Source organism: Festucalex cinctus, chromosome 1, assembly GCF_051991245.1.
Source record: "Festucalex cinctus isolate MCC-2025b chromosome 1, RoL_Fcin_1.0, whole genome shotgun sequence".
Lineage (NCBI taxonomy): Eukaryota > Metazoa > Chordata > Actinopteri > Syngnathiformes > Syngnathidae > Festucalex > Festucalex cinctus.
Genome location: NC_135411.1, coordinates 9,128,702 through 9,154,586, shown reverse-complemented (window position 1 = coordinate 9,154,586; position 25,885 = coordinate 9,128,702). Strand labels below are relative to the sequence as shown.

General features: G+C 39.4%; 1 protein-coding gene across 1 annotated transcript in view; it reads right to left on the bottom strand.

The window, feature by feature from the left end:
* Positions 1–5,753: 5,753 nt before the first annotated feature.
* The window catches only part of LOC144014884 (uncharacterized), a 34,434-nt gene continuing 14,302 nt past the window's right edge, over positions 5,754–25,885 (bottom strand). The window contains exons 7-50 of the mRNA XM_077515203.1: positions 23,605–23,739; positions 23,469–23,513; positions 23,281–23,397; positions 22,183–22,248; positions 22,054–22,089; positions 21,696–21,758; positions 21,569–21,604; positions 21,421–21,462; positions 21,260–21,343; positions 21,127–21,171; positions 20,985–21,056; positions 20,077–20,121; positions 19,959–20,003; positions 19,769–19,832; positions 18,662–18,760; positions 18,302–18,454; positions 18,207–18,215; positions 18,022–18,111; positions 17,697–17,848; positions 16,740–16,812; positions 16,558–16,664; positions 16,268–16,451; positions 16,122–16,181; positions 15,916–16,023; positions 15,609–15,827; positions 15,384–15,545; positions 15,130–15,297; positions 14,887–15,030; positions 14,632–14,742; positions 14,367–14,545; positions 13,951–14,014; positions 13,761–13,835; positions 12,478–12,585; positions 12,276–12,383; positions 12,120–12,191; positions 11,907–12,032; positions 11,669–11,776; positions 11,447–11,602; positions 11,252–11,359; positions 9,918–10,055; positions 9,666–9,782; positions 8,788–8,976; positions 8,316–8,599; positions 5,754–6,211 (exon numbers count right to left, since the gene is read on the bottom strand). Coding sequence (XP_077371329.1) covers positions 5,954–6,211; positions 8,316–8,599; positions 8,788–8,976; positions 9,666–9,782; positions 9,918–10,055; positions 11,252–11,359; positions 11,447–11,602; positions 11,669–11,776; positions 11,907–12,032; positions 12,120–12,191; positions 12,276–12,383; positions 12,478–12,585; positions 13,761–13,835; positions 13,951–14,014; positions 14,367–14,545; positions 14,632–14,742; positions 14,887–15,030; positions 15,130–15,297; positions 15,384–15,545; positions 15,609–15,827; positions 15,916–16,023; positions 16,122–16,181; positions 16,268–16,451; positions 16,558–16,664; positions 16,740–16,812; positions 17,697–17,848; positions 18,022–18,111; positions 18,207–18,215; positions 18,302–18,454; positions 18,662–18,760; positions 19,769–19,832; positions 19,959–20,003; positions 20,077–20,121; positions 20,985–21,056; positions 21,127–21,171; positions 21,260–21,343; positions 21,421–21,462; positions 21,569–21,604; positions 21,696–21,758; positions 22,054–22,089; positions 22,183–22,248; positions 23,281–23,397; positions 23,469–23,513; positions 23,605–23,739 — 4,824 coding nt within the window. The 3' untranslated portion in view covers positions 5,754–5,953. The remainder of the gene's footprint in view (positions 6,212–8,315; positions 8,600–8,787; positions 8,977–9,665; positions 9,783–9,917; positions 10,056–11,251; positions 11,360–11,446; positions 11,603–11,668; positions 11,777–11,906; positions 12,033–12,119; positions 12,192–12,275; positions 12,384–12,477; positions 12,586–13,760; positions 13,836–13,950; positions 14,015–14,366; positions 14,546–14,631; positions 14,743–14,886; positions 15,031–15,129; positions 15,298–15,383; positions 15,546–15,608; positions 15,828–15,915; positions 16,024–16,121; positions 16,182–16,267; positions 16,452–16,557; positions 16,665–16,739; positions 16,813–17,696; positions 17,849–18,021; positions 18,112–18,206; positions 18,216–18,301; positions 18,455–18,661; positions 18,761–19,768; positions 19,833–19,958; positions 20,004–20,076; positions 20,122–20,984; positions 21,057–21,126; positions 21,172–21,259; positions 21,344–21,420; positions 21,463–21,568; positions 21,605–21,695; positions 21,759–22,053; positions 22,090–22,182; positions 22,249–23,280; positions 23,398–23,468; positions 23,514–23,604; positions 23,740–25,885) is intronic.

Sequence of the window (25,885 nt, the reverse complement as noted above, 5' to 3'; positions counted from 1 at the left end):
TCTTATTAAACACTCTTAAAGTTTTTCGTTTGTTTTGCTCCTCCCCCCACGAGGAAATTTTGAACATGAAATTTTGACAAGACAAAAACCATTATGACAAAAAACATTATGACTGAAAACGTCTTGGAACTACAACCATTTCCTAAATGTTCTCTAAACAGTCTTTGAAGTTTTGTTTTGTTTTTGTCGCAAGCAAATTTTGAGGATGGAATTTGGACCAGAAAGACAATTAAGACGGTCTAGAGAACCATTAAGACTGTTTGGAGAATGTTTCGTAAATGGTTCTCCAAACAGTCTTAATTGTTTTTCTGGTCAAAATTTCATGTTCAAAATTTGCTTGCGACAAAAGACAAAAAAAAAAAAAAAAAAAAAAAAAAAAAGACTGTTTAGAGAACCATTAAGACTGTTTGGAGAACATTTAGGAAATGTTTCTCTAAACAGTCTTAATGTTTAGGTTTTTTTGGCGTAACGAAATTTTGAATGTGAAATTTTGACAAGAAAAACCATTAAGACTGCTTAGCGAACCCTCCTAGGCTGTTAAGAGAATGTTAACGTAACTTTGCGACCTTGAACGAACCATGCCGAACCCTGACATGAAATCAACATTCGGTAGCATCGCAAACGTTCATCACTCAGTTGGATACGGTTAGTGCGCTTCAGTTTGTGTAGTACGGTAAGAAGTCCCTTCATCAAAGCCTTTTGGAAAAACAAAACAAAAAAAAACTTCAGCATAGTGTAGTTCAGGGGCAGATAAATTATGATTTCTGTTGTATTTTACGACACAAATACGAGTTGTGTCGGCGAGGTAGCAAATTAGAAATACGTTATTAACGGTATAATTTCCGAAACCAGCCAAAGCCTGTTTTACGTGAGAAGCTGTGTGGTTGCACTTTGGATTGGTTGGTACTTAGAAACGGGGTTGGTGGCAATAGCTGGTCCACTGAACGCTGGCGCCTTTCGCTTTGCCGCGCACAACTGCAAGTACCAGAAGACAGTGTAAATACTCGATGCCAACATCCAGCCTGTACAATCAACACCTGAGCTTTTAGAACACGTTTTGATTTTACTGCAGATTATAATAGCCATATGCACTTGCGTAAGAAATACCTTTCAAGATGATGCTTATTATACAGTATATATTTTTGAAAACGTGACAAGTAGCGAGCCGTGCCATGCGCGTTTTATTTGGCAGGGAAGTAAAAGCTTCATTCGGGATTGGTTGTCTCTGGAGATATATATATATATATATATATATATATATATATATATATATATATATATATATATATATATATATATATATATATATATATATATATATATATATATATATTAGGGGTGTTAAAAAAATCGATTCGGCGATATATCGCGATACATCGCGCGATTCTCGAATCGATTCAATAAAATAAAAAATCGATTTTTTTGTTTTTGTTTTTTTTTTGTTTTTGTTTTTTTTTTAAGAGCTCAGAATTGTTCATTCGGTATTCTTACTGATTCAACGTCTTATCATCATTGCCTTTTTTTTTTTGTGTGTGTGTGTGTGTGTGTGAATCGATTTTTAATCTTCCATTTTTAATGGAAAAATATTCAACAAAACGTCTGACTTCGGGTTAGGATTCGCACATTGAGCATGGAAGAATGTTATATGAAGGGAACATTAAGCCTTAATATTTTATTTCAATGCTGTTCAAACATGAAAGATTACAACCTCTATAAGACTGAAATATTTCAGATAAATAAATAATACATTTTCATATAAATCTTACACTCTACAAGCTTACTGATTAGTATTTTCTAAATTTGAATGAAAAAAAATCGCAACAATCGACTTATAAATTCGTATCGGGATTAATCGGTATCGAATCGAATCGTGACCTGTGAATCGTGATACGAATCGAATCGTCAGGTACTAGGCAATTCACACCCCTAATATATATATATATATATATATATATATATATATATATATATTATATATATATATATATATATATATGGCGATTGGCTGGAAACTTTTACAGAGATCATCAAGGACCTATGTCATGGCAACAGCTAACAAAAAAAAATAAAAATAAAAAAAGAATATAAGGACGGGGGTTGCACAAAGGCCTCTGCATCTCTGAGGTTTTGCCAAGAAAACTGCACTTCCCATCACGGTTCCGTCACATTCAATCAGGCTGGTAACAATGTTCCTTCTCCCTCTTGTTCTCTCCCTCTACCTCAACCTCCCGCTTTCATCATCACAAAATCGGTCCCCTTTTGCACATTCAAATGCAACGTCCACGTTGCCAATTATTTGGGTTTTTGACGGATGAGCTACCAGCCCTCAGAGTGCAAGTGCAGTAACCCCCGCCTCGTGTGGTGCCAACCGGCGCCGCAGAGTGTTGCGCCGGTGCGTGTGAGACTTGTGCGAGGGAGTGAGCTCCGTGTTTGTGCGTGCCTAGCTGCACTGTATGCAAGCTGAATTAAAAAAAACAAAAACAAAAAAAATGATTGTTTGAAAATGTTAACTTGGCCCCGCTCCCATATATTTGGGGAAGGCCGGGGTGGAGTTTGGAAATGTAATAACGATGATGTACAATCTTTGTGTGTATAAACGTGCACTGTGAAACGGTAGAGAGAGCACCGCACTTGTCAGAGTCCTCTGTCTTATTGCACTGAGTGTTCTCTTGTTTTGCGTATTTCAAAAAAATTTAAGAAAAGGACAAAAAAAAAAAAAAAACATGTTTGAGGAAAAAAAAAGTACTGTATTCTGATTGTCACTTGGGTTTGTTAAGAGAAATAAATAAATATGAACTTGAAACCTGCCATGGAAAAAAAAAATGACTGCTTGTGAAATTGATCTTTTTGTGCGACATGAAGCAAACAGTTGAACCTCTGGTTAGTAATAGTGATCCATTAATGCCAGGGTCGATACCGGCCTAAACTCCATCACCAGTCCTGACCTACATTTAAAACCTAACGTCTCATATATTTGCTTTCTGACTACCGTAATTTATTCGAAACACTATTTTCTTCATTTTGTGGGTGTTTTTTTTTTTTTTTTTTTTTTTTTTGTCCAATCAGATTTCAACATCTATGTGTTGCTATGCTGCGATTGGCTGGCAACCATTCCAGGGTGTACCCCGCGCCGACTTCCCAATGCCAGCTGAGATAGGCTCCAGCACCCCCAGCGACCCTTGTGAGGAATAAGCGGTCAAGAAAATGGATGGATGGATGGATGTGTTGCCATATTAATCCAAAGGCACTTCAGAATCAGAACTGCCAGAATATGTAACAAAACTTCAAACGACTGTATGTTAGTAAGGGGAATGTTTCTTTCACCAATCAGATTTCAAATTCTCAAACTGGAAAATTTATGAGTCAACAATGAACCTTATCGTCACTACGATGTGAAAAACACTTCTGTCCATTATCCCCCCCCCCTTTTTTAAATTACATTTTGGGATGTCTGTATTCAGTTTCATCCAAAAAAAAAAAAAAAAAAAAAAAAAACATACACGTTATGCATGTTTTTTGAATGGGAGGTGATTTCAGAGTACCTGAAGAAATGGTGCAAATTTCAGAGGAAAGGTCAAAACCAGGGGTGTCCAAACTTTTTCATTTGAGGGCCACATACAGAAATCAGGACACAAAGGCCGCATAATGTTATGAAGAGTAATTGTGTTTAGTCCTAAGAATTGTACAAATAATTATTTGTGCTTTTGCATATTTAGAAAAATGCTACAGTATATAAACCAATTTATTTGGAATATGGCAGTAGGGTTATTATAGTTTTGGATTTTTTCATTTTAGTTAGGTTTTATTAGTTTTCAGGGTGGTTCTGTTAGGTTTTTTTTCTTTAAAAAATGCTTATTTTAGTTTAGTTTGTTAGTTTCCGTATTAGTATTAGTTTTTCTTTTTTAAATGTGCATTACTTGTGCGCAATATTAAAAACAAAACAAAACATGGGAGCGAGGTCATCTAAAGGTGCTTTTATATTGGCTGCTGCTAGATGACGTCTCTTCTGTTTGACATACTTTCAAACGTCATCATTCCGGTTTATGTCAAAATAAATCTACCAAAAAAAAAATCACGCATAAAGTCATCCCCAAAGGCTCATGCATTAAATTAATTACCAAAGACTAAAACGAAGGACATGTTTGCTATAATTATAGTTACGTTTAGTTAGTTTTGTAAACATAAAATATAGTTTCAGTTAGTTCTCCTTTTTTTTTTTTAAAAAGCATTTTTGTTTTTACTTTATTTCGGTAACAATATTGTTTTTTGAATTTTATTTTTTTCATTAATTTTAGTTTACTAAAATAACCTTTAATGGCACCTGTTTTTTTCGATACCCTCCCTTCTTACTTTGACCATCTCCAAACATTTTTGTTTTGTTGATTTTATTTGAACTGAGTCAAATGCCATTTTTACCATACGTCGCGAGCCACTGAAAAATGGATGGCTAAACCCAGCTGAATCTCAGAAATGTGAGCCAGACATGCTAATCGCAATTCCACTTAACCGCTCACCTGGTACAGATTGATTACATTAATTATCTTGTGGGAAAATGCTAAATAAAAATTGGAGGTGATGCGGCATCTTCGTGTTTAGTTGACTTTAAAGGTAGGACATAACAGGCTAAGAGGTTTAATTATGTATTCATTGTAGATATTATCATTGCGACTGAGGAACATCACAAATAAATTTGGATGACTCACTGGAGGAAAGACATTTCATAAGTGTTTATCCTGCAGGACACTTTAAAAATATACATGAGGTACAGAGTCACAATAATCATCATCATAATCAGCCGTACCTCCTCCACTGGTGGTGATAATAATAATAATGTACAGTCAGCAAAATCATCACTGAAGAACAAATATATAAAACCAAGCTTCGGCTATTCTAAAATTGCATGTATGGCAGTAGGGTTAATCAAAATATTTGATGATAAAACGTGTGCTAAGCTAACGCGTGTGGCTAAAGCTATGCTAACCGGCGTTCTTCAGATGCTAGCTGTTAGCAATAATATTATTGCTAAAAAAAAAATAAAAAATCAGTGCAATGTCAACCATTTAGTAGAAACAAATATATTTGTGGGGTTTCCAGACACTGGAGGTTCCCTTGTCACGTAGGCGAAAAGTGGAGACATGTTGTTGTCCTTGACGTTGAGTAGTTTGAAACCAATAATGGATTGAACCAAGGACTTTTATAGCAAAGGTGAAGTGACCAAGGGTTGTACCATGTTTGGATTTTGCGTGCCTGCCATCAAATGTTTTTATTTTACAGGCCACACACACAAAAATTAATACTCTGATAATGCCATAATAACATAATTTAACATAGTTATTTAAGGATGTACTTTAAGAATGGCACGTGTTTATTACAATTCAATTTTAGAGGATTCATTTGTTTTGAGTAAAAGTTGGTATTCAAGAGCAACAAGAATGTGCAACTTCACAGGGGAAGAAAAAATAAAATAAATCACCTAAGAAACTGAGCACCAAGAAAAACTACTAGTCCACACGAGGCATAATGCATGGAGGAAAATTATCAAAACATAACATGTAATTGTCCTGGAAAAAAAATACATTTATGCCAATAATGTATCTGTTTTTTTCCCCCATCTATGCCAGCAATGTACAGTTACAGAAAAACAATGAAATGTTCTTCCACTAGATGGCGGAAGGTACAATTAACCTGTAATATTAACCTGTTGCCATTCAAACAACAGAATAGTTTTATATTCAATTAAACTGGTCCAGATCTCACATTGGGTACGTACATTTGTAATTAAACCAAGCAAAGACAATCATTATTTCAGTGTGTGTATTATTGGGACATTTTTGTTTGCAATGTCTTTTTTTAAAGTTGCATTTTTTATTTTTTTTTACACAAAATAAACCTAGCACCAGATAATCAAACTCCTTCTTCTTCCACCATTGGGCCAAAATCTCCCAGAGTTCCTCTACTGCCTGAGGCAGACTTGACACTGACTGGCCTTGCGTCGCTGCTCCTCGGCGACTTTGATGGTTCGGGGCCTCGGCTTGGCAAACTGATCCGGGTAGCGTACGGCGGTCAGCCAGAAGCTGTAGAGGTTGACGAAGTAGTGACAAGAACCTCGCCCGCCCTGGCACTCGATGATGGGGTGCGTTCGGAAGTCCTTGAGGCAGCTGCCGGTTGACGCCAGAGACTGACCGCCGCCCTCGTCGCCTGCACCGGTTTGCTGGAGAAAGTGACAAATACAAAAAGCAGTGGTGAAGACTTTCCCTTTTTTCATTTTCAATGGACAATTCAAGTGAGATTTTTTTCTTTGTTTTTTGTTTGTTTGTTTTTTTCAAATTGAAAAACAAATCCACGGCAACTCTTTCCACGGATTTTGCCACATGATGTCGAACGAAAATGACATCACAGTTGCTCAAGTAACAACCAATCACAGCTCAGCTTCAGAAACCAGGTGAGCTCTGATTGTTTGTGAGCAACTGTGATGTCATCTTCAGTCGACAACAAGTAGCAAAATGGCCGCCCCATGAGATGGATAAAAAACGGCTGGATTTTGCTTCATAATTAATACTCCACATATGCAATATTAATCAGAATGTCATGTTTAGACTATTGAGGTCGATGTTTAAGGCTGACTTCCCCTTTAAAGGTACATTCCGTGATCCTAGCGCCATCTAGTGGTGAACTCATTCATTTAAAAAAAAGACTGTTTCAGTAGTATGCGAGAAAAATATGTTGTATAGCATTAATGTTTTTGGGGGTTTTTTGTTAATACAATTGTTGGTCTAGTAATCACTAATTATATTACACAGTAGTCTCACCTTAATACGTTCTGCAGGTAGGAATGTAATGATATCCAAACATCACGATACGATATCACGATTGAAGGTCACGATACGATAATTCTCACGATATTGTGGGGAGGTTGGCAATATATAAAAAAGGTCACAATATTGTAAAAAAAAAAAAAAAAAATAAATAAAAATAAAAAGCTCATATCCTCCTACCTACGAGGAAAATAATATTGTCCAATGATGCTTATTTTGATATTCCCCAATCTTTGTGAAGTAACTGGAATATTGCAAAAGATTAAAAAAGAAAGAAGTTTTTATTGTAAGCTATGATGTGTCCACTACAGAGGACATTTTTTTTTTAAACTTAAATGCTAGGCTCAAATACAGCTATAATAATTTAAACAATACTTTAATGTGTTCTTTAAGAGTCTTATAGAAAACGTACTAACAACATTTAAAGCCTAAATTTGTTCAATAAAAAGTGTTATACACTTACTTTTTTTTTTCTTTCTTTACTTTTTTCTCTTCCCTAAAAAGTGCTTGCACTGAGGAAAGCCATTTTCTTTTATGATGCAATCAGAGGTAGTAAAGCCCCACCCCTACACATTTGGTATCATTGGAAAGCTCTGGAGCTCCTCTATTGAGCACAAAATTAATTAATTCAATCGTATGTACTGAGTGGAAGATATTCAGGTTCAAATAGGTCCACTACAGAGGACAAATTTGAATTGCTGGTAGTGAGGAGGACATTAAAAAAAAACACACACGCAAAATTGTGTTTTTGTGCATTACAGCAATGCATATAAACAACCTACAATCTCTAATAACAGTTAATATTGATGCATTTACTTGCTAATGCATGCACACATTGAGTTCTTTCACACATTGACTTGGTTCACAAGCATATTATGTTCCCCTTCATCTGACTATTAGCATGGATTTGAAACATAGAAAGGCCAAAACATGCCTTGTGAAAATTAAACTGCACTAAAAAGCTAGCCACCAGAGGGCGCTAGAGGGTGCTAGAAGTTAGAAGCACAAATGTGAATCAACCTGACTTTTTTTAAAAGATGTGCTGCTTATCGTGACGTGATGACGATGGCGATATATTGTGGCAGTTTTAATATCGCGATATCACGGTATTGCCGTTATCGTTACACCCCAATCTGCCAATCATCACTAACTACCGTGATTCTGGTCCGTCGCTTGTCACTTTCTGCTTTGCTCTCGCAAGCTTTTACTAGCCATCTTTTCCCACTAGCTCCTCCCGCTGCCTATGGCTCTGACTAACGCTTGCTAGCCGCTCTTGTTAACTGCTCTGGCTAATCTGGCTTCACAAACAGCTGCCAAGTCGCCGTCGCTCGTCGAGCTGCTCGTTTGCTCACGCCAAATAAGAATTGGTGGTAGGCTTTGCGAAATGTGTTCTCTCTGAGCAACCGTAGTAGCTATTGCTAATGCTATTCTTTGACAACTAGATAGCGCTAAGGACTACAAACTGGGTCTTTAAGGGTTCATTTGACTCATCATACGTACATGGAGGAAGGAGAAGCCCGTCCACAGGCTCCTCCAGCCATATGGGCACTGGGGAATTGAGGGATCCTGACTGTGAAAAGCCACAGCGGGCCAACGTGTCTCGCACACCACACAGCGGCTGATGTGGGGTATGATCTCGTGGTCAAAGAGCGGCATCATGGGAATGGCCGCCGTGGTGGAGAGCCAGTAGGTTTTGTCGTTCCGAGCGGCGTAGTGACAAGCGGCTTTGTTGCAGTAGGAGAAGGGCATGGTGGAAAACACGGGCATGCAAGAGCCGGCTTGACCTACAAAAAAAAGAAGGGAATACTGTGTTTGAGATGTCAAAATTAATCGGCAACTAACCGAGTAATCGTTTTGAGCCATTTCACTTAATGTTAAATGTTCTATGCAATAACTACTATTTCTGAATGTATGCAGGAGAACATTTCCGACGGATTGCCAGCAAGTGTCAACCATGAGCAGTTTTACCCACCGAGGTCTTGCATGTGAGCCTTCTCCTGGCCCTCCAAGTAGGCCAGACTGTAGCCGTCCCACAGCGTGCTGCTGTCATCGGGGCAACGCGGCACGTGAACTGACTGGCTATGAATAACCAGCAGGAACCCCGAGCTTGTTGTTCTCCTAAAACCTGGATTGCCTTTATCACCGGGATCGCCTGGTCTGCCTGGAGAGTGGATGGATAACGGTATCTCACAAACCGGAGTGCTCACATTTCTGCAGATATTTCATGATATCGTTTCATGGGACAACACTGACGGGATGACACTTTGGCATCATGAAAAGTAGTCAGTGTACAGCAAAATTCCTCAATATACAGCCATAATTTTTAAAATGACGATTAATCAAATTAATTTTATTAACTCATTCACTCCTAGCCATTTTCACAGAAGCAATCCCGTTCGCTCCCGGCTGTTTTACTGGATTTTGACTGATTTTGCCAAAAGAAAGATTAAAGTCTCTTCTTTCATCAGGAAAAAAAGTATGATTCTGTTTCCGTTTTGCAGCAATTAGCATTAGAAGAGAGCTAAGTTTAATCAGTTTTCACAAATCTATTTAAAATTGTAAGTAATTTAGCTTTTTTTCTAGATGGCCCTGGTTGATCTCCTTTGCTCTGCTGCCACCTGCTGGCCGTTTGTGTAATAACTACCATTTCTGCAACCGTTCTTTGCGGTTGAGAGGCTGCATCAAAGCCATCTCTATGCTCTAGCATAAAAAAAACAAAAAAACGTATAAATACGTCTTTGGGATACTTGCAACATTTAAAAAAAACAAAAAACATATTTACACATTATTGGGAGCAAATGAGTAAATTGCCCAGCCCTACCTGAATGAACTACAGTATATGAAACTCACCTTGAGGCCCAACAAATCCTGGCACACCAAAATCTCCTTTATCACCAAGAGGACCATCAAAACCAGGAGGACCTGGAGGTCCAGGGAGGCCCTGAGAACCAGGTGGACCCTTTGGTCCTGCAAATGAAATTTTGTTTAGGCTTAACTAACAAGTCAACAAAGGAGTGAACAAAACATACCGCTGTTATAAATGGCAATATTTTGGACATCAATATGCAGACATATACATTTGAATAAAAGAGACTTTCTTGCCTTTTGGTCCATTTCGCCCAGGTAAACCCGTAGGGCCTGGCGGCCCAGTGGGTCCTGGGTAGCCAGGTGGTCCTGGAAGGCCCCCTGGAGCCGGCCTAATGGGTTCATAAATAATATCACCCGCAGCACCCTTCGCACCTGTACATGACACAGTTATTCCCGGTTAGTGTATGTTCGCGCTGTGCAACAATTATAGTTGTCAAAATTAATCTAATAATTATTTTGTAATACACTTCAATGCAAAAGTAAAATTAATCAGATTAGTCAATTAATCGACTGAATAACCAATTGATTAAGCGATTCTCAAAATATCCGATAGTGACAGCACTAAACAATCATGATATCCATACTCGGTTATGGATTGAGCATGTGCTACTATATGAAGAGTCTGAAACAAGCCTTCAGCTACAGGGGTGTCCAAACTACGGCCCGGGGGCCATTTGTGGCCCACTGTCCATTTTTCAGTGGCCCGCGACATATGCTAAAAATGGCATTTGACTCTGTTCAAATAAAATAAACAAAACAAAAATGTTTGGAGATGGTCAAAGTAAGAAGGGAGGGTATCGAAAAACAGGTGCCATTAAAGGTTCTTTTGTTCACTAAAACTAATAAAAAAAACTAAAACTAAAATTCAAAAAACAATATTGTTACCGAAATTAAAAAAAAAAAATGAAAATGCTTCTTAAAAAATAAAAACTAACAAACTACATTTTATGTTTACAAAACTAACTAAAACCAACTATAATTATATCAAAGATGTCCTCCGTTTCAGTCTTTGGTGATTAATTTAATGCATGAGCCTTTGGGGATGATTTTAAATGTGATTTTTAGTAGATTTATTTTGATGTAAACCGGAATAATGACGTTTTGAAAGTATGTCACACAGAAGTGACGTCATCTAGCAGCAGCCAATAAAAAAAGCACCAAAAGATGACATCGCTCCCGTGGTGTTTTTTAAATATTGCGCACAAGTAATACACATAAAAAATAAAAAATAAATAAATAAAAAATTAAAAAAACAAAAAAAAACTAATACTAATACTGAAACTAAACTAAACTAAAACTAAGCATTTTTTAAAGAACTAAACTAATAAAAACTAACAGAACCACCCTTAAAACTAATAAAAACTAACTAAAATGAACAATTCCAAAACTATAATAACCCTACTGCCATATTACAAATGTAGCATTTTTCTAAATATGCAAAAGTACAAATAAATTATTTGTACAATTTTTAGGACTAAACACAATTTCTCTTCATAACATTATGTGGCCCAAATGAAAAAGTTTGGACACCCCTGCTTCAGCATATCTCATAAGCTTTTGAACCTCACCTTTGTTTCCAGGTGGGCCAGGTAATCCTTTCCTTCCCCAAGACCCAGGATCACCTCTTGGACCTTTACCTCCCGGAAAACCTCTGGAACCAGGGAGGCCTCTCTCGCCTGTAAATGTGCATGTAAGGCTCGAGAATAAGTGTCATCTAATGTTAATAATTGGAGTTTGGAATCACAGTTTAAAGGTGATTTGACCTTTTGGTCCTGGAAGTCCTGGATATGATGAAGTCCCTTTACTTCCCGGATAGCCCTTTTCTCCCTTGCGACCAGGAAGCCCCGGTAGGCCAGGTGGCCCTGGATCTCCTTTGTGGGCAAAGACGCCGCCTGGTTCTCCTTTCTTCCCAGGAAGCCCTAAGGTAGAAAAAGTACAAGGTCAAATAAAATGTCCATTAACATATGAGGACGACATGAACAGACCCGGCGGCCCAGGAGGCCCTCCAGGTCCAGGATCTCCAGCAGGTCCTGGCAAAGGTCTCTTGCAGTCTTTCCCAGGAAAACCGGGTGCACCTGGATAACCGGGTGGACCTTATGGAAAAATAAACAGTAGGAAATTGAATTCAACATTTAGTGACTGATTAACCAAAGGCTCATAAACTGTTTGCCCTGTCTGAAAACTGCTGCTTGGTGTTGTCTTGATTTGTTGGGTATTTCATACCTATGTCACCCGGTGAACCCGGATCTCCTTTCGGTCCAGGATAAGAGAATCCCGGACGCCCAGGCGTTCCCTTGGAACCTTTGGCTCCATCAGGGCCATCTTGTCCTGGAGGGCCTGGCCTACTTACTATTTAAAATAACAAAAAGATTTTTCAGAGAAAGCCTCATTGAATAACAACGGTATAGTAAAAAGCAACTTGTATCATGTCTTTACCACTTCCTCCTCTCATCCCTTTTATTCCCCTAAGACCATCTAGTCCAGGAAGTCCCGGCGGCCCAGGGAGTCCTAATAAACAAATTGATATCGTTGACATAACATCAGACTACTAAACCAAATGGTTTAGTAGTTTTTACAAGACAACATCGATACCTGAAGGTCCAGTTGGGCCTGGTGGACCCGGGGGCCCCAGATACCCAATATCACCTGGAACACCTGGAACACCTGGATTACCCGGTGGCCCAATAGGCCCAGGATAACCTATAAAGAAAAGCTTATTAACGAGGGACTCAAACATCAATACTTAAACTTATTTTTAGAATAATTCATAAAGAAAGCTGCCAGGGGAAATCACCTGGTCCACCAGGTCCTCCTCGTTCACCAGTCGTGCCCGGCCGGCCCGGCGGTCCAGGGTATCCATTTGGACCTTGATCGCCTGGATCCCCTGGATCTCCAGTCGGCGCTGGATATAAGATGGAGATGTTAGTAAACCGCAACCTGTAGGAGTTGCACTCTAATTCAGATTGGTTGGTGGTTGCGGGTGCTGCATGACGTTCTATCGATTAGCACGTGTCCCTAAATATTCTGAGATTTGGGGTGGGAGTGGAGTTTGCATGTTCCCTCTATCTCTTGTTAGACTACTTGAAGGCTCTAAATTGTCCATAGGTGTGAGAGTTGAGTGATGGGAGTCAGCATCCTAACTGCATGCTGATTTGCAATGCCAAGTTCTAGTCCAGCACAACTAGCTAGCAAAACTAAAGGAACACTTCCCTAACTCATTCAAACCCAAAAACGTGTAAACACATTTCTTAATATTTTGTATTTCACTCCCACAAACGTATTTACACGTTTTTGTTTTGTTATTTTGTTATTATATAAGTGCATACAGAAAGCTTTGATGCAGCTTATGACATTAAGATAGATAGATAGATAGATAGATAGATAGATAGATAGATAGATAGATAGATAGATAGATAGATAGATAGATACTTAAGGGCAATGTTGCAACAAGCTCTTTTTGTTTTCACCAGGAATGTGAAACATACATTTTAATTTTCAAGAAAGAAGAGTTTTGGTGAATGCTTATAGGAAACTGGTTGGTTTTAGTACCTCCAACAAGATTAACTAATTCACTCACAGCCATTTTCACTGAAGCAACACCCTCCGCTCCCGGCTGTTGACTGATTTTACAAGGCCCACAGAATATTGTGTTATATTGCTATAAAAATATGGAACCTACGAAAAGAAAGATTAGAGTCTCTTCTTTCACCAGGAAAAAAAATATATAAATATTTCTATCTGGTTCCGTTTTGAAGCAATTTGCATTAGATTATAGCTATGTTTCATCATTATGCACAAATATGTTTAAAACGAGGAAAGAGCTTTTTGCAAAATGGCCTTGGTTGCGCTCTTAAACTCTCCTGCCACATGCTGGCCGTTTTTGCAATAACTACCATTGCTTCAAACGTTCTCTTCAGTTCAGAGGCTGCCTCAAAGCCTTCTGTATGCTGTAGCATAAAAACAAAAAACAAAAAACAAAAAAACACAAGTTTTTGGGACCATGGTAATATTTAAAATAGAACGTATTTACACGTTTTTTGGGAGAAAATCAGTTAAGAACCACTGCTCTAAGCTTACCGCTGAATCCCTTCTCTCCTTTAGCTCCTTTTGGTCCTGGTCGTCCGGGTAAGCCAAAGGAGTCTCCGGGTTCACCTAGAAAAGTTTGTATTTAAATTAGTTCAAGTAGCAAGTAGTAGTAGATTATTAATATTATTTTTTTGCTCACATTTGGTAAAATGTTAAATACAGTTTGTAGATGTGGATTTACCTTTGGCTCCCGATGGTCCTTGAATTCCTGGAATTCCTGGATTTCCCCTTGATCCTGGATCTCCCTTTTAAAAGACACAGACATGTAAGATTATAATTTTTTGTGCTATCCGTTTGTCCATCCATCCATCCAGAATATAATGATATTTATTTAATTAATTACAATGTTATTTCTATGAATATGCAGCAATTGGATGGATGGATGGATGGATGGATGGATGGATGTTGTGTAGTGTCAGCTCCGGAAAGCAGGCAACGCTTTGGTACAACCACTGACAAAAGACACGAATTGCCAATATATGAGTTATAGCATTTATCAAAATATTCGATCCTCAGTTGGCCAAATTGTATGTAATGCAAAATGATGAACTGACATATTAAAGCCTATAATGACTTAAGTTGATTTCTGATTCATACCGGATCTCCATCAAACCCACTGTCTCCACGTGGTCCAGGAAAGCCTTTCAATCCAGGGAGCCCAGGATCTCCAGGTATCCCAGGTCTGCCCGGGACACCAGGATCGCCTTTAAATCCTGGAGAACCAGGGAAACCATCTGGTCCCGGATCACCTGGCCTTCCTCTTCCGCCCTTTCCACCTAAAGAAATAATTTAATCTTCTCATATCAACATTTTAGTTTTCTGTAAGATGATCAGTATTTTTGTAAATGAACAGCTCACTTGCCTGGTGGTCCTGGTAGGCCTGGCTGTCCGGGTGGGCCTGGTAGTCCTCGTTCTCCCTTTTTTAAAATTATTGGATTTGGTGCTCCAGGATATCCTTTGGGACCACGTTCACCTGAATGCCACAGTTGGAGATGATATACATTACAGTTTGGTTCATGAACAACAATGGCCACTACTGTACATGCATTTATGGAGGTTGGAGTTTTGTAGTCAACAGCAAGTGAAATGAACCGGTGCAATGTCATAAATACTGTACCTTTACTACCAGGATATCCTGGATCTCCTTCTCTACCTGGTGGACCATTGAAGCCTAATTCCCCTGGCCTGCCTGGAGGACCTGGAGGTCCAGGAGGGCCTGGAAATCCTTTGGCCCCAGGCCTGCCAGGGAATCCCAAATCACCTTAAGAATAGATCAGAATATATTTAAGCACTCAAGCAAGAAGAAACAAGTAGTTTTTGTTTCCTTTTGGTTTTCTTTGAGAGATTTGACATGGTTCACCTTTCCGTCCTGGCCATCCGTCATTCCCACGATCTCCCGGAGGACCAACAGAGCCTCTTGGTCCGGCTGGGCCTGGTAAACCAGGTGGACCAGAGAGACCCTTTTCACCCTTATGGCCATGACCAGGAAGTCCTGGATCTCCCTTTGAGCCCTTTGGACCAGGAATGCCTACAGATGGCAAGTAAGGTTCACTTACACTTGAGAGTTAATCAAAACCGCATCCATGATTGAGAGTTTTTCCACTGTGTCCTCACCTGGCACTCTTGGTCCAGGCCTTCCCGGAAGACCAGGGGGTCCAGGAAGTCCTTTTAACTCGTAAAATGGACACAATGGGCCTGGAGGTCCAATAGGTCCACGATCACCACCGAACCCCGGTTCTCCTTTTCGACCTGGATATCCAGGTGGGCCTTCTGCACCTGTGAATGTTGTCAAATGTTTGAGATGGTGACTGAACTTATGTCTGCTAAATGTCCCCTTACCTGGAAACCCTGGTCTTCCTGGACTGCCGGGAAATCCCTTTGTGCCTCTAATTCCAGTTCGGCCAGGATTGCCGGGAGGTCCTGGCAAAGCACCGATCACGTCTCCATGGGCACCTTTCCTCCCTGGTCCTCCTGGTGGTCCAGGAGGGCCTGGAAGACCATCTAGGCTTCTTCCAGGAAGACCAGGGTCACCTTTATCTCCATCACTACCTCGTGGCCCTGTTGTAAACACAAGATGTTAATTAATTAGCGAAAGTACCAATAAGCTTTTATCAGCTATATTAGATTATAAAATACGCCTGATGACCTGGAGGTCCAATCAATCCAGGTCCACCATCATTTCCTCTCACGCCTTTCGGTCCTGGTGGTCCTGGGGGCCCTGGGAATCCATCTCTTCCAGTCTCACCTGGACTCCCTTTAAGGATTAAAACAAACAAACAAGAAAAGACATTGAATTGCAACTGACAACAGCACAAAGTTAGGTGGGTTATCATGTACTCTCCAAAGTCTTACCTGGATCTCCAGGTTCTCCCTTAGCACCAGGTGGTCCCGACACATCATCACATGCTTCACCTAATGACATGAAGTGACAAAATGCTTTCAGAGTTACAGCCGTGCATATAAATTGGAAAACTGACGGAATTGGAAAAATGTGCAACCTTTTTGGCCCTTTGGCCCAAAATTTCCTGGAGGGCCCGGATACCCCGGGTCTCCTTTTGGTCCTGCTGAACCCGGGGGGCCTGGAAAACCAGGACCTGGGAGCCCTGGATCGCCTGGAAAACCTTTACGACCAGCCCCACCTGGTTCTCCTTTGGGACCGGGTCTACCTGCATAACTGTCACCCTGTGTAGCATCAATTTCAAACAAGTGACATAGCCTTTAATCATTATGCACAAAATACTCTTAAGTCATATGTATTTATTTACAGTATTAAAAGCATGCTACTTACCCGTGGTCCAGGGTCTCCTCTCAGCCCGGGAGGACCATCGAGTCCTGGTTTACCCGGTTGTCCACGAGATCCAGGATATCCATTGTCTCCTGGGTTCCCCTTTTCACCTTTTGTCATAAAAAAAATGTCATATGATTTCGGGGATACTATGAGTGATTTTCAACCATTTTGAACCTACTCACCTTTAACTCTTATACCAAAAGCTTCCCCCTTCTGTCCTTTTATTCCTTTCACTCCCATATAACCCTTAAACCCCTGCAATTACATACAAAAATAGTTAAAATTAAAAGCCAGCCTGTTTAACAATATCCATTTGAACATACAATGCACTTTTTTTTTAAATCACAAACCAATGTATGGTTTATGCATAGCTCCAATCATCATCATCATCATCATCATCATCATCATATCTTGTTGCAACAAATTTCACCCATTGTATGGCAATATCAAGGCATTAATGTATTTAGTACTACTGAACAGAATAGTACACTCTAAAAACAGTTAGGTCAAAAAATAACCCAAATTGGGTCAAAAAGGGACCGACCCAAATGCATGAGTTCATCATTTAAACCAAAAAGTTACCGTAGCTCAAATGAATAACATACAAAACAACCGCAAAAAAAAAGGTTTTATAAGAAAAAAAAAAAATCCCCATTTTTCCTTATCAAAATGAATAACCCACAAAACAACCCAAATTTTGGGTTTACATATGTAACCCAAAAACTTGAGTTGGTCTGAGAAAAAAAAAAAAAAAAAGTTTGGTGTGTTTTTCATTTGACCAAGTTTTTGGTTTACAAAATAAATAAATAACCCAAAACATTGGGTCAATCCGACAAATATGGGTTGTTTGGTGAGTTATTAATTTGACCTAACGTTTTGGCTTAAATAAATAAAAGAAAGCGTTGGGCCGGTCCCTTTTTGCTCCAGTTCTGGTTATTTTTTATCCAAGTTTTGTTTTTCATACACAACTTAAAAAATTGGGTCTGTCCCCCAAAAACGGAGTTGATTTGTTAAAAAGAAGGGGGAAAAAAAAGGTTGTTTGGTGGGTTATTCATTTCAACCATTATTTTGGTTTAAATAAATAAAACGTGTCGGCCCCTTTTTGACACAGTGCATATGAGTTCTCCTATTGTCCTTACAGGTGGCCCTGGTGGACCATCGTCTCCTTTAAGTCCTGGGTTCCCGTTCATCCCTGGAGTTCCTGGTAGTCCTGGAGGTCCTGGAAACCCAGGCAGACCAGGGGGACCTGGATCACCGGGAGTGAACTCGCATTCACATTCCCCTACACAACCTGCGGGGATCATCGTAAAATGGGTTAGTCCTTCTGCTCTCGTCAGTGTTCAAATAGTAATCACACCTAAAAAAGGACAAAAATAATAATTGTCTTTACGCTAGTATCGTGTAAAATATTTTTTTTTCCTGTTAGAGCATTTAGATTTATAAAAACAAACAGGCACAAGTCACCTTTACATCCTTTCAAGCCTGTGTTTCCACGAGGTCCTCGGGGTCCTGGATCACCAGGGTCACCTGGCATACCAGGTAAACAAATATGGTCTAGGGAAGTAAAATGATAAGTCAGGCGCAGCAATTTCAACATAGACACATTGATAGTGGAGGTGAAAAAAAAAAAAAAAGGTAATCGTACTCACCGGCACATCCTTGATGGATCCCACACAAAGCACACGGTGTTAGATCATATATTCACAACACAACTCACAAATTATGACCTGAATGTGTTTTATACCTGGACGACCGGGAAATCCGATGACACCTTTAAGCCCGCGGTTTCCTTTTCTTCCCTTTGGTCCTGGGATTGGGTTGATTAAGTCTATGAACCTCCCTGGCTCTCCCTTAAAGCCCTTGGGACCCGGAGGTCCCGGTATACCAGGTGACCCATCTATGAAAAGAGATCATATGTGAGAGACATCTTAATATGTCCTTCTTCCTCTTTCAACCTGAGATGTTACCGGTAACTCAAAGTCAAAAAGAGTTTTTAACACACAGTAATGCCCGTACGAGCATCGTTTCATCATATCCGGGATCTCGCATGTGCTATCATGCATCAAGTCATGCAGGGGGAATTTACCAACCAGAAACTTCTAACCTGATTCTCCTTTTGGGCCGGGAGGTCCGCGCACACCCTTGAATCCAGGATCACCTGGTAGTCCAGGATTTCCAGGATAGCCTTTGCTACCTTTTTCTCCTGCGTACATAATACCACACATATTCAAATGTGATTTGAAGCGGATCCCAACTGACTTTGGTCGCCAGTCAATCACAGAGTACAGTAATTAGCAGCTCTCCTGTTGTGTTTGTTTCTTAACTCTTTGACTCCCAGCCATTTTCACATTTCGTAATCCCGTTCGCTCCTGGCTGTTTTACTGAATTTTGACTGATTTTGCAAGGCCCACAGAATATTGTAGTCTATTGCTATAAAAGCATGGAACCTATCAAAAGAAAGATTAAAGTCTCTTCTTACGTCAGGAAAAAAAAAGTATGTTTCTAATCTGGTTCCGTTTTGCAGCAATTAGCATTAGAAGAGAGCTACGTTTCATCAGTTTTTACAAATCTATTCAAAATTGTAAGTAATTGAGCTTTTTTTCTACATGGCTTTGGTTGATCTCCTTTGCTCTGCTGCCACCTGCTGGCCGTTTGTGTAACAACTACCATTTCTGCAACCGTTCTTTGCAGTTGAGAGGCTGCATCAAAGCCTTCTGTATGCTCTAGCATTAAAAAACAACAACAACAACAACAACAAAAACGTATAAATACGTCTTTGGGACACTTAAAACATATTAAAAAAAACAAACGTATTTACACGTCATTGGGAGTAAATGAGTTAACAATGTTCGTGTGTCACTGTGACTTGTTCTAATGTTTTATCATTAAAAAAAATACATAATGCAATGCAATGTTTTAATATTTAAAAAAAATAAAAGCAAAAAAAACAAAGGACAGCAAACATAGTTGAACTAAGTTTTTGTTTTGTTTTTTTTTCTCTCTCTAGACTTTCCAAACGGATCAGTTTGACTCATACCATAATTAGAAGATAAAAAATGTTAAAATTCCGCATTGGGTAGTGCACTAGTTTTCTTAGCTGTCATACTGTACTGTATTGTGTAGTATACCAGTATGTTTTTTTTCTTTTTTTGTTTTTGCCCCACCTCTCATTCTGATGGACAGCGTTTCTCATGCCTACTTTGAATCTCACCTATAATTGCAGACCCTTTCACATGCACCCGTTCACCAGGGAGACCTGGATCGCCAGGATAGCCCTGTTAAATGTCACAAAAAGGCAGATTCAAGTATTTTTTTTATTTATTATGGAAGCCTGCAATCATGTTCAATTAAATTAAAAAAAAAAAAAAAAAAAAAAGAAAAGATTTACAAGGAACACTCACCTTTGGTCCGTTGAAACCTGGGGGCCCCGGGTCCCCTGGTAAACCCTAAACATCAACATATATAATTTACATATCTTACTGGTAAACATTTTGTTTACTCATATTTTACTGGTAGTACCTCGGGTCCTGGAGGTCCTGGATTACCAGGGATCCCTTGAAAACCCTAAAAAAAAAAAAAAAAAAAAAAAAAAAAGAGAGAGCGAGAGAGGTACCAAAATAATATTGTAAGAAGTTTGTTAGAAGAATCCAATAGTTTGAGTGCACTGGTATATAAACTGCACCCCCTAAAGGTAGGGGTGTAAAACTCATATTAACTCAGGGGCCGCATGGAGGAAAATATATTACTAAATGGGCTGAATCGGTAAAATAATGGTATATAACTTAAAAACAATTGCCGTCAATTATAGGCAGATTTTTGCGATCTTTGGGCCAGCCCTAAATTACGGAGCTCAACTGTAATTTAATGTTTAAAGAAATAACACGAATGCAAATGAAACACAGCAACACTTTGCCTGTATGAGTTCCGGACGTGTTAAATCGAGCTGTTTTGCATATATATAGTTCCCAGAATGCATTGTGTGGCGCAGTTAATGACGTTATGAAGACGTTAATCCCTGTCATATGTATTTGTGTTACCAGTAATGGAAATTGTGTTGTATTTAACACGTTTATGTTAGTCTATGATTTAAAAAAAAAAAAAAAATTATTTATTTATTTATTTTTTTTTAAACAAACCTTAACTTTAAGTTGTGTGTAAACTAATGACTTCCAGGGCGATTCCATGTACAAGTTACATTACTCATCTGAGGACTGCTTGTGAAATGACAAATTTATATATTTGATTGTGGTTGGCTGATTAATTGGTCCGACATTACAAATTTTTTTTTTTTTTACTTTACAAAGTTGTCTTGCGGGCCTGATCCGGTCCGCCCGCGGGCCGTATGTTTGACACCCCTGATCTAAGGCCTTTCCCACTGCGTTTTAGCATGAAGTTAATTTTCTGTGTCACCGCTGTAAATGACTTGCCCGAGGTCCAGGAAAACCGAGAATTCCTTCCTCTCCTTTCATTCCTTGAACGAAGGAGTCTTCTCGTTCACCCTTTAAAAAATATACATGTCAAAATCATGAAGTCACATTTTTCTGTCTGCGCCAAAACATTTCAACTCACTCGTCGGCCCTTTGGTCCACATTGCCCCGGTTGACCTTTGTCTCCCTGGAATACACAAAAATGGATAGATGTCGGTGAAGTGAAATGAATGAAAAGATGCTTAACAAAATCAGTGGCAAGGATTCGCACACACCTTGTCACCTTTGGGTGGGAGGTAGCCGGGGAGGAACTGAATTAATTCTTCTGGTCCTTGTTCCCCGGGTGGGCCTTGTTCACCCTGGGACAGTCCATGGAATGAAATTGGTGAAGATGTTTGCATAACGTGTACAAAGTGAAACCCACACACTGACTTACATCATCTCCTGCTTCGCCTGGCACTGGTCTTCCAGGGTCACCCTGTACAAACACATTTTTTTTTTCTTATCCTCGAGTCATGTCTATTTGTATTCTCGATTTTAACAGCCAGAACAAAATCACAATGCCTGCATAGCAAGTAACTCACTGGTGGTCCTCGGACACCTTTATACCCTCTCGAGCCCTGAGTGGAGCAACAGTGGCATTAATGACCACTAAATGGCTGTGGTATTCGCGTTGCAGTTATTATATTAAATAATTTACAGTATATTGACCTGATTTCCAGGTAGACCTGGAGCCCCAATGTCGCCTTTAGCTCCGGTGACTCCTATTGGACCCTGAATGAATAGAAATGAATGCATATTATAATTAGAGGGAGCAAGATTTTCAAAGTTCTTATCTTATTTTATTTTATTTTCACAGAGGTAAGATATAATGAAGACAACTTTTTCATTGAACCACAAAAACATGGCACGATTGTCGAGGAAGCAGTTTGAACGGGATTTGTTTGTATAGTTTAACTTTGTTTTAAAACAGGCTCCAGAATATTTTGGAGGAGCTCCAAATTCTCCAAATTGCTCAACTTTAGAGTTTCCATTGCATCAAAATGTGAAGAGAATATACAGTACATACAGATAGACCCAGGACTCCTGGGCGACCAGGATCTCCCTGTAGGAAAGAAAACCCCAATAACAATTAAATTCTGTCAATGGAAATGGTAACGATGACATGATTTTACAAAAAAAATAAAATAAATCTTACAGGAAGACCAGGAAGTGACTCAGCATATGAAGGTTCTCCTTTAAGACCTTTTACACCAGGAAATCCCTGAAAAGGAGAAACGATTACTTCCTATACACGCTCAGAAATAATTCCTGGGGTTAGTAAGTAAAACTTAAAAAATATAATAATAACAATAAATATTATTATTATTATTATTAGTAGTAGTAGTAGTAGTAGTAGTAGTATTACTAATGATATAATAATAATAATAATAATAATAATAATAATATGATAATAATAATAATAATAATAATAATTATTATTATTATTATTATTATTATTACCATTATCATTATTATTATGTATTCTTTTTTGTCTTTTTTTATGTTTTGCTAACAACCTCTTTTTTTTTTGTGAAAAACACTTACTGGCTGTATATCTTCACCCATTCAAGATTTTTAGTGAGTAAAAGAAAAAAAACGACAACTAACTCCAAATTATTTTTTCAACGGCAATATAATTGCCGCCAAACATTTGCAGATTTTCGCTATTGGTGGAATCGTGAACCCCCCACCCCCCCTGATCATTATCACCCCTTGAATAGCTGGGGTCCACTGTAGTTATTTTTGTGGACATGGACCGAGCCCTTTTGCGTAGAGGGAAAAAATCTGCGAGTAATCAAGGCACGCCCAAAAAGGTTTATTTATATCCATCCATCCATCCATCCATTTTCTTGACCGCTTATTCCTCACAAGGTTCGTGGGGGGTGCTGGAGCCTATCTCAACTGGCTCTGGGCAGTAGGCGGGATACACCCTGGACTGGTTGCCAGGCAAACGCAGAGGTTTAATTATACTATACTGTAATTGACTAGACGTACCAGAAGATGGTGGCAAATAACTACTTTTGTCTAAATGAAGCACCTCAAATCACTTCAACAGTTCATTGGCATAAAGATGGCACCAGATTGTTGAAGCTTTGGCCTGAGCACAAAAACGACTAGGCGAGTGAGGGTGTTTTTTCGACAAATAACGGAAATAAAAACAAAACAAAGAAACAGGAGAAAAAAAAAACACCTCTGCAAATATACAGGGTTCACTGTTTAGTTTTATTATTCCGAATGGGAATGTTCTACTCACAGTTGGCCCATTCAGACCATCCACACCAGGAATACCAGGGACACCAGGTTGACCTTTAGCCCCAGGAAAACCGTCCTTGCCAGGCAAACCTGGCTCACCAACTGCTCCAGGTTGACCCTAAAAATATGTCCCTTGTAAACAAAGATTGTAGAAGAAGTGAGAGGACTCCTAAACTAATCTTCACTTACATATGAACCATCACGACCAGGCAAACCGGGATCCCCAGTGTTGCCCTAAAAGGGGAAGAAAAAAAAAAACATCATTATTCATTACATCACATTATATCATGACATTGAATTCTAAATAAAATGCTGAAGAGTCTACCTGGGCTCCTGTAGGCCCTTCTGGGCCTGGCAATCCCTGTAAGCCCGGCCTGCCTTTCTCGCCAAGCGGCCCCTCACTGCCCCATGGTCCCGTGGGCCCGGAAGATCCTTGCTTGCCAGTTTTACCGGGCTGTCCCTACAAATAAAATGGGTCAGTCACTCTGGTGCTTCATTCACTTATTTATTCTTCACTTTTTGTCATGATTTCTTAAGAGCAGTTCAGAACCACTGATAGGTTGATAGGTGTCAAACTACAGTCCTCAGGGGCCACAGTCCTGCAGGTTTTGGAGGTTTCCCACTTTCAACACAGCTGATTCATATTTAAGCTCATCCGAATGCTCTGCAGGAGCCTGATAACTACCCTGATCATTGAATCAGGTGCGTTGGAGTAGAGAAACCTAGAAAACATGCAGGACTCTGGTCCTCGAGGACCGGATCTTGACACGTGTTGTACGTCATTATTCCTTCCAGAGCACAAGATCTGAGTCACCAGTAGAGGGCGCCAAAGCTTGGTCTGCACATTGTACAGGTAAAACTGCGTCTCACCAAGGCATACTGTACTGTATTTTCCATTTGAAAACCAAACACTAATGTCACAAAAATTTATTTAAACTGAAATAACGACGCTCTCTTCTCAAGTTACTCACACATTTACTATCTCAGTGTAAACCTGGGTCTGCATTAGTAGAACTTAAAACTCATTTTATTGTATGAATGGCAACAGGAGAGGTTTATTGTACTTGTAATAGTTCTGCCTGTCACTCTGTCACTGGCATAGATTTTTTTTTTTTTTAAGAGAGGTGAGTAACTATCATTTTAGAAGTGGGGAAAGGGTAATTGCTCAGGAGTATTCCACCTTTTAGGAGCAAATGGCCTTACATACTGGTCTTGTCAACCTTTGGCTGTTTTTAGAGTTTTGATTTTGATTTGATTTGATTTATTGAACATAAAAACAAGCCAACAGTAGAAAAAAACAGAAATCAAATGAAAAGAAAATCCCAGTAAAATCATCAATCAATCATAGCATTTACATGTTCAAAAGGGAGTAGGAAGAAGTTAGAAACTTATCTAGTCCTACCCCTTTGACTTTATATATTTAAACTTTTTCATTATTAATACAATACTAATTTACTATTTTTAAAATAAAATGTATAAAACTGGTTATATATACAAGTGCACTTAGACATGTTTACATTTGCCAAAAACATATATACATGAATTTCCTAAACATATACCATAATGGCAGCAAAGCATAAATAAGTAGCCCAATATCCAAAAGCGTCATTAAACACATAAATTCAATATAACCTTGTTCTCACCAGCAGAGGGCACCAAAGATCACAAGCTCGGCTGTCTCAAAGAAAGCCGTCCAAAAACGTGCAAAAATGTGCAGGCTAAAACAGGGCAGGGTTGTCCAACTGACGGCACGGAGGCCATTTGTGACGTTCCATTTTTTAGATGCCACTAGATATACTAAAAATAGCATTTGACACAGCCCACAATGCTATTTAAGGGCGTGTAGTGTGAAAAAGAATGTCAAAAAAAGTGGAGGGCTGTGATGCCCGATAGCTACAGTAAATACATTAATAATATTTAATAGGTTGTGCATGATAAGATGTTAACAAAAATGTTCTATGGTAGTATTATGTCCCTTATGATGAAGATATGTTTGTCATTTTTATTTGTGTAGTCAGTTACTATGCAGTTGCTATGTTCCTGTAATAGTCACTCTTATTCTGTCTAGTCATTCTTATTTTGAAGTTGCAATACAGTTACTATGGCCCTTACGATGATGTTGTCAGCTGCTATGCAGTTGCTATGGTCCTGTAATAGTCACTCTTATATTGCCTATCCATCCATCCATTTTCTTGACCGCTTATTCCTCACAAGGGTCGCGGGGGGTGCTGGCGCCTATCTCAGCTGGCTCTGGGCAGTAGGCAGGGGACACCCTGGACTGGTTGCCAGCCAATCGCAGGGCACACAGAGACGAACAACCATCCACACACACACAAGCACACCTAGGGACAATTCGGAGCGCCCAATAATCTGCCATGCATGTCTTTGGAATGTGGGAGGAGACCGGAGTACCTGGACAAGACCCACACAGGCACGGGGAGAACATGCAAACTCCACCCAGGAAGGCCGGAGCCTGGACTTGAACCGGAGTCCTCAGAACTGGGAGGCGGACGTGCTAACTTATATTCCCTAGTCACTCTTAATTCATCCTTATAGGCCTTTATTCTGTCATCTAGAATTGCACCATGCAATAACGAGAGTTTGTG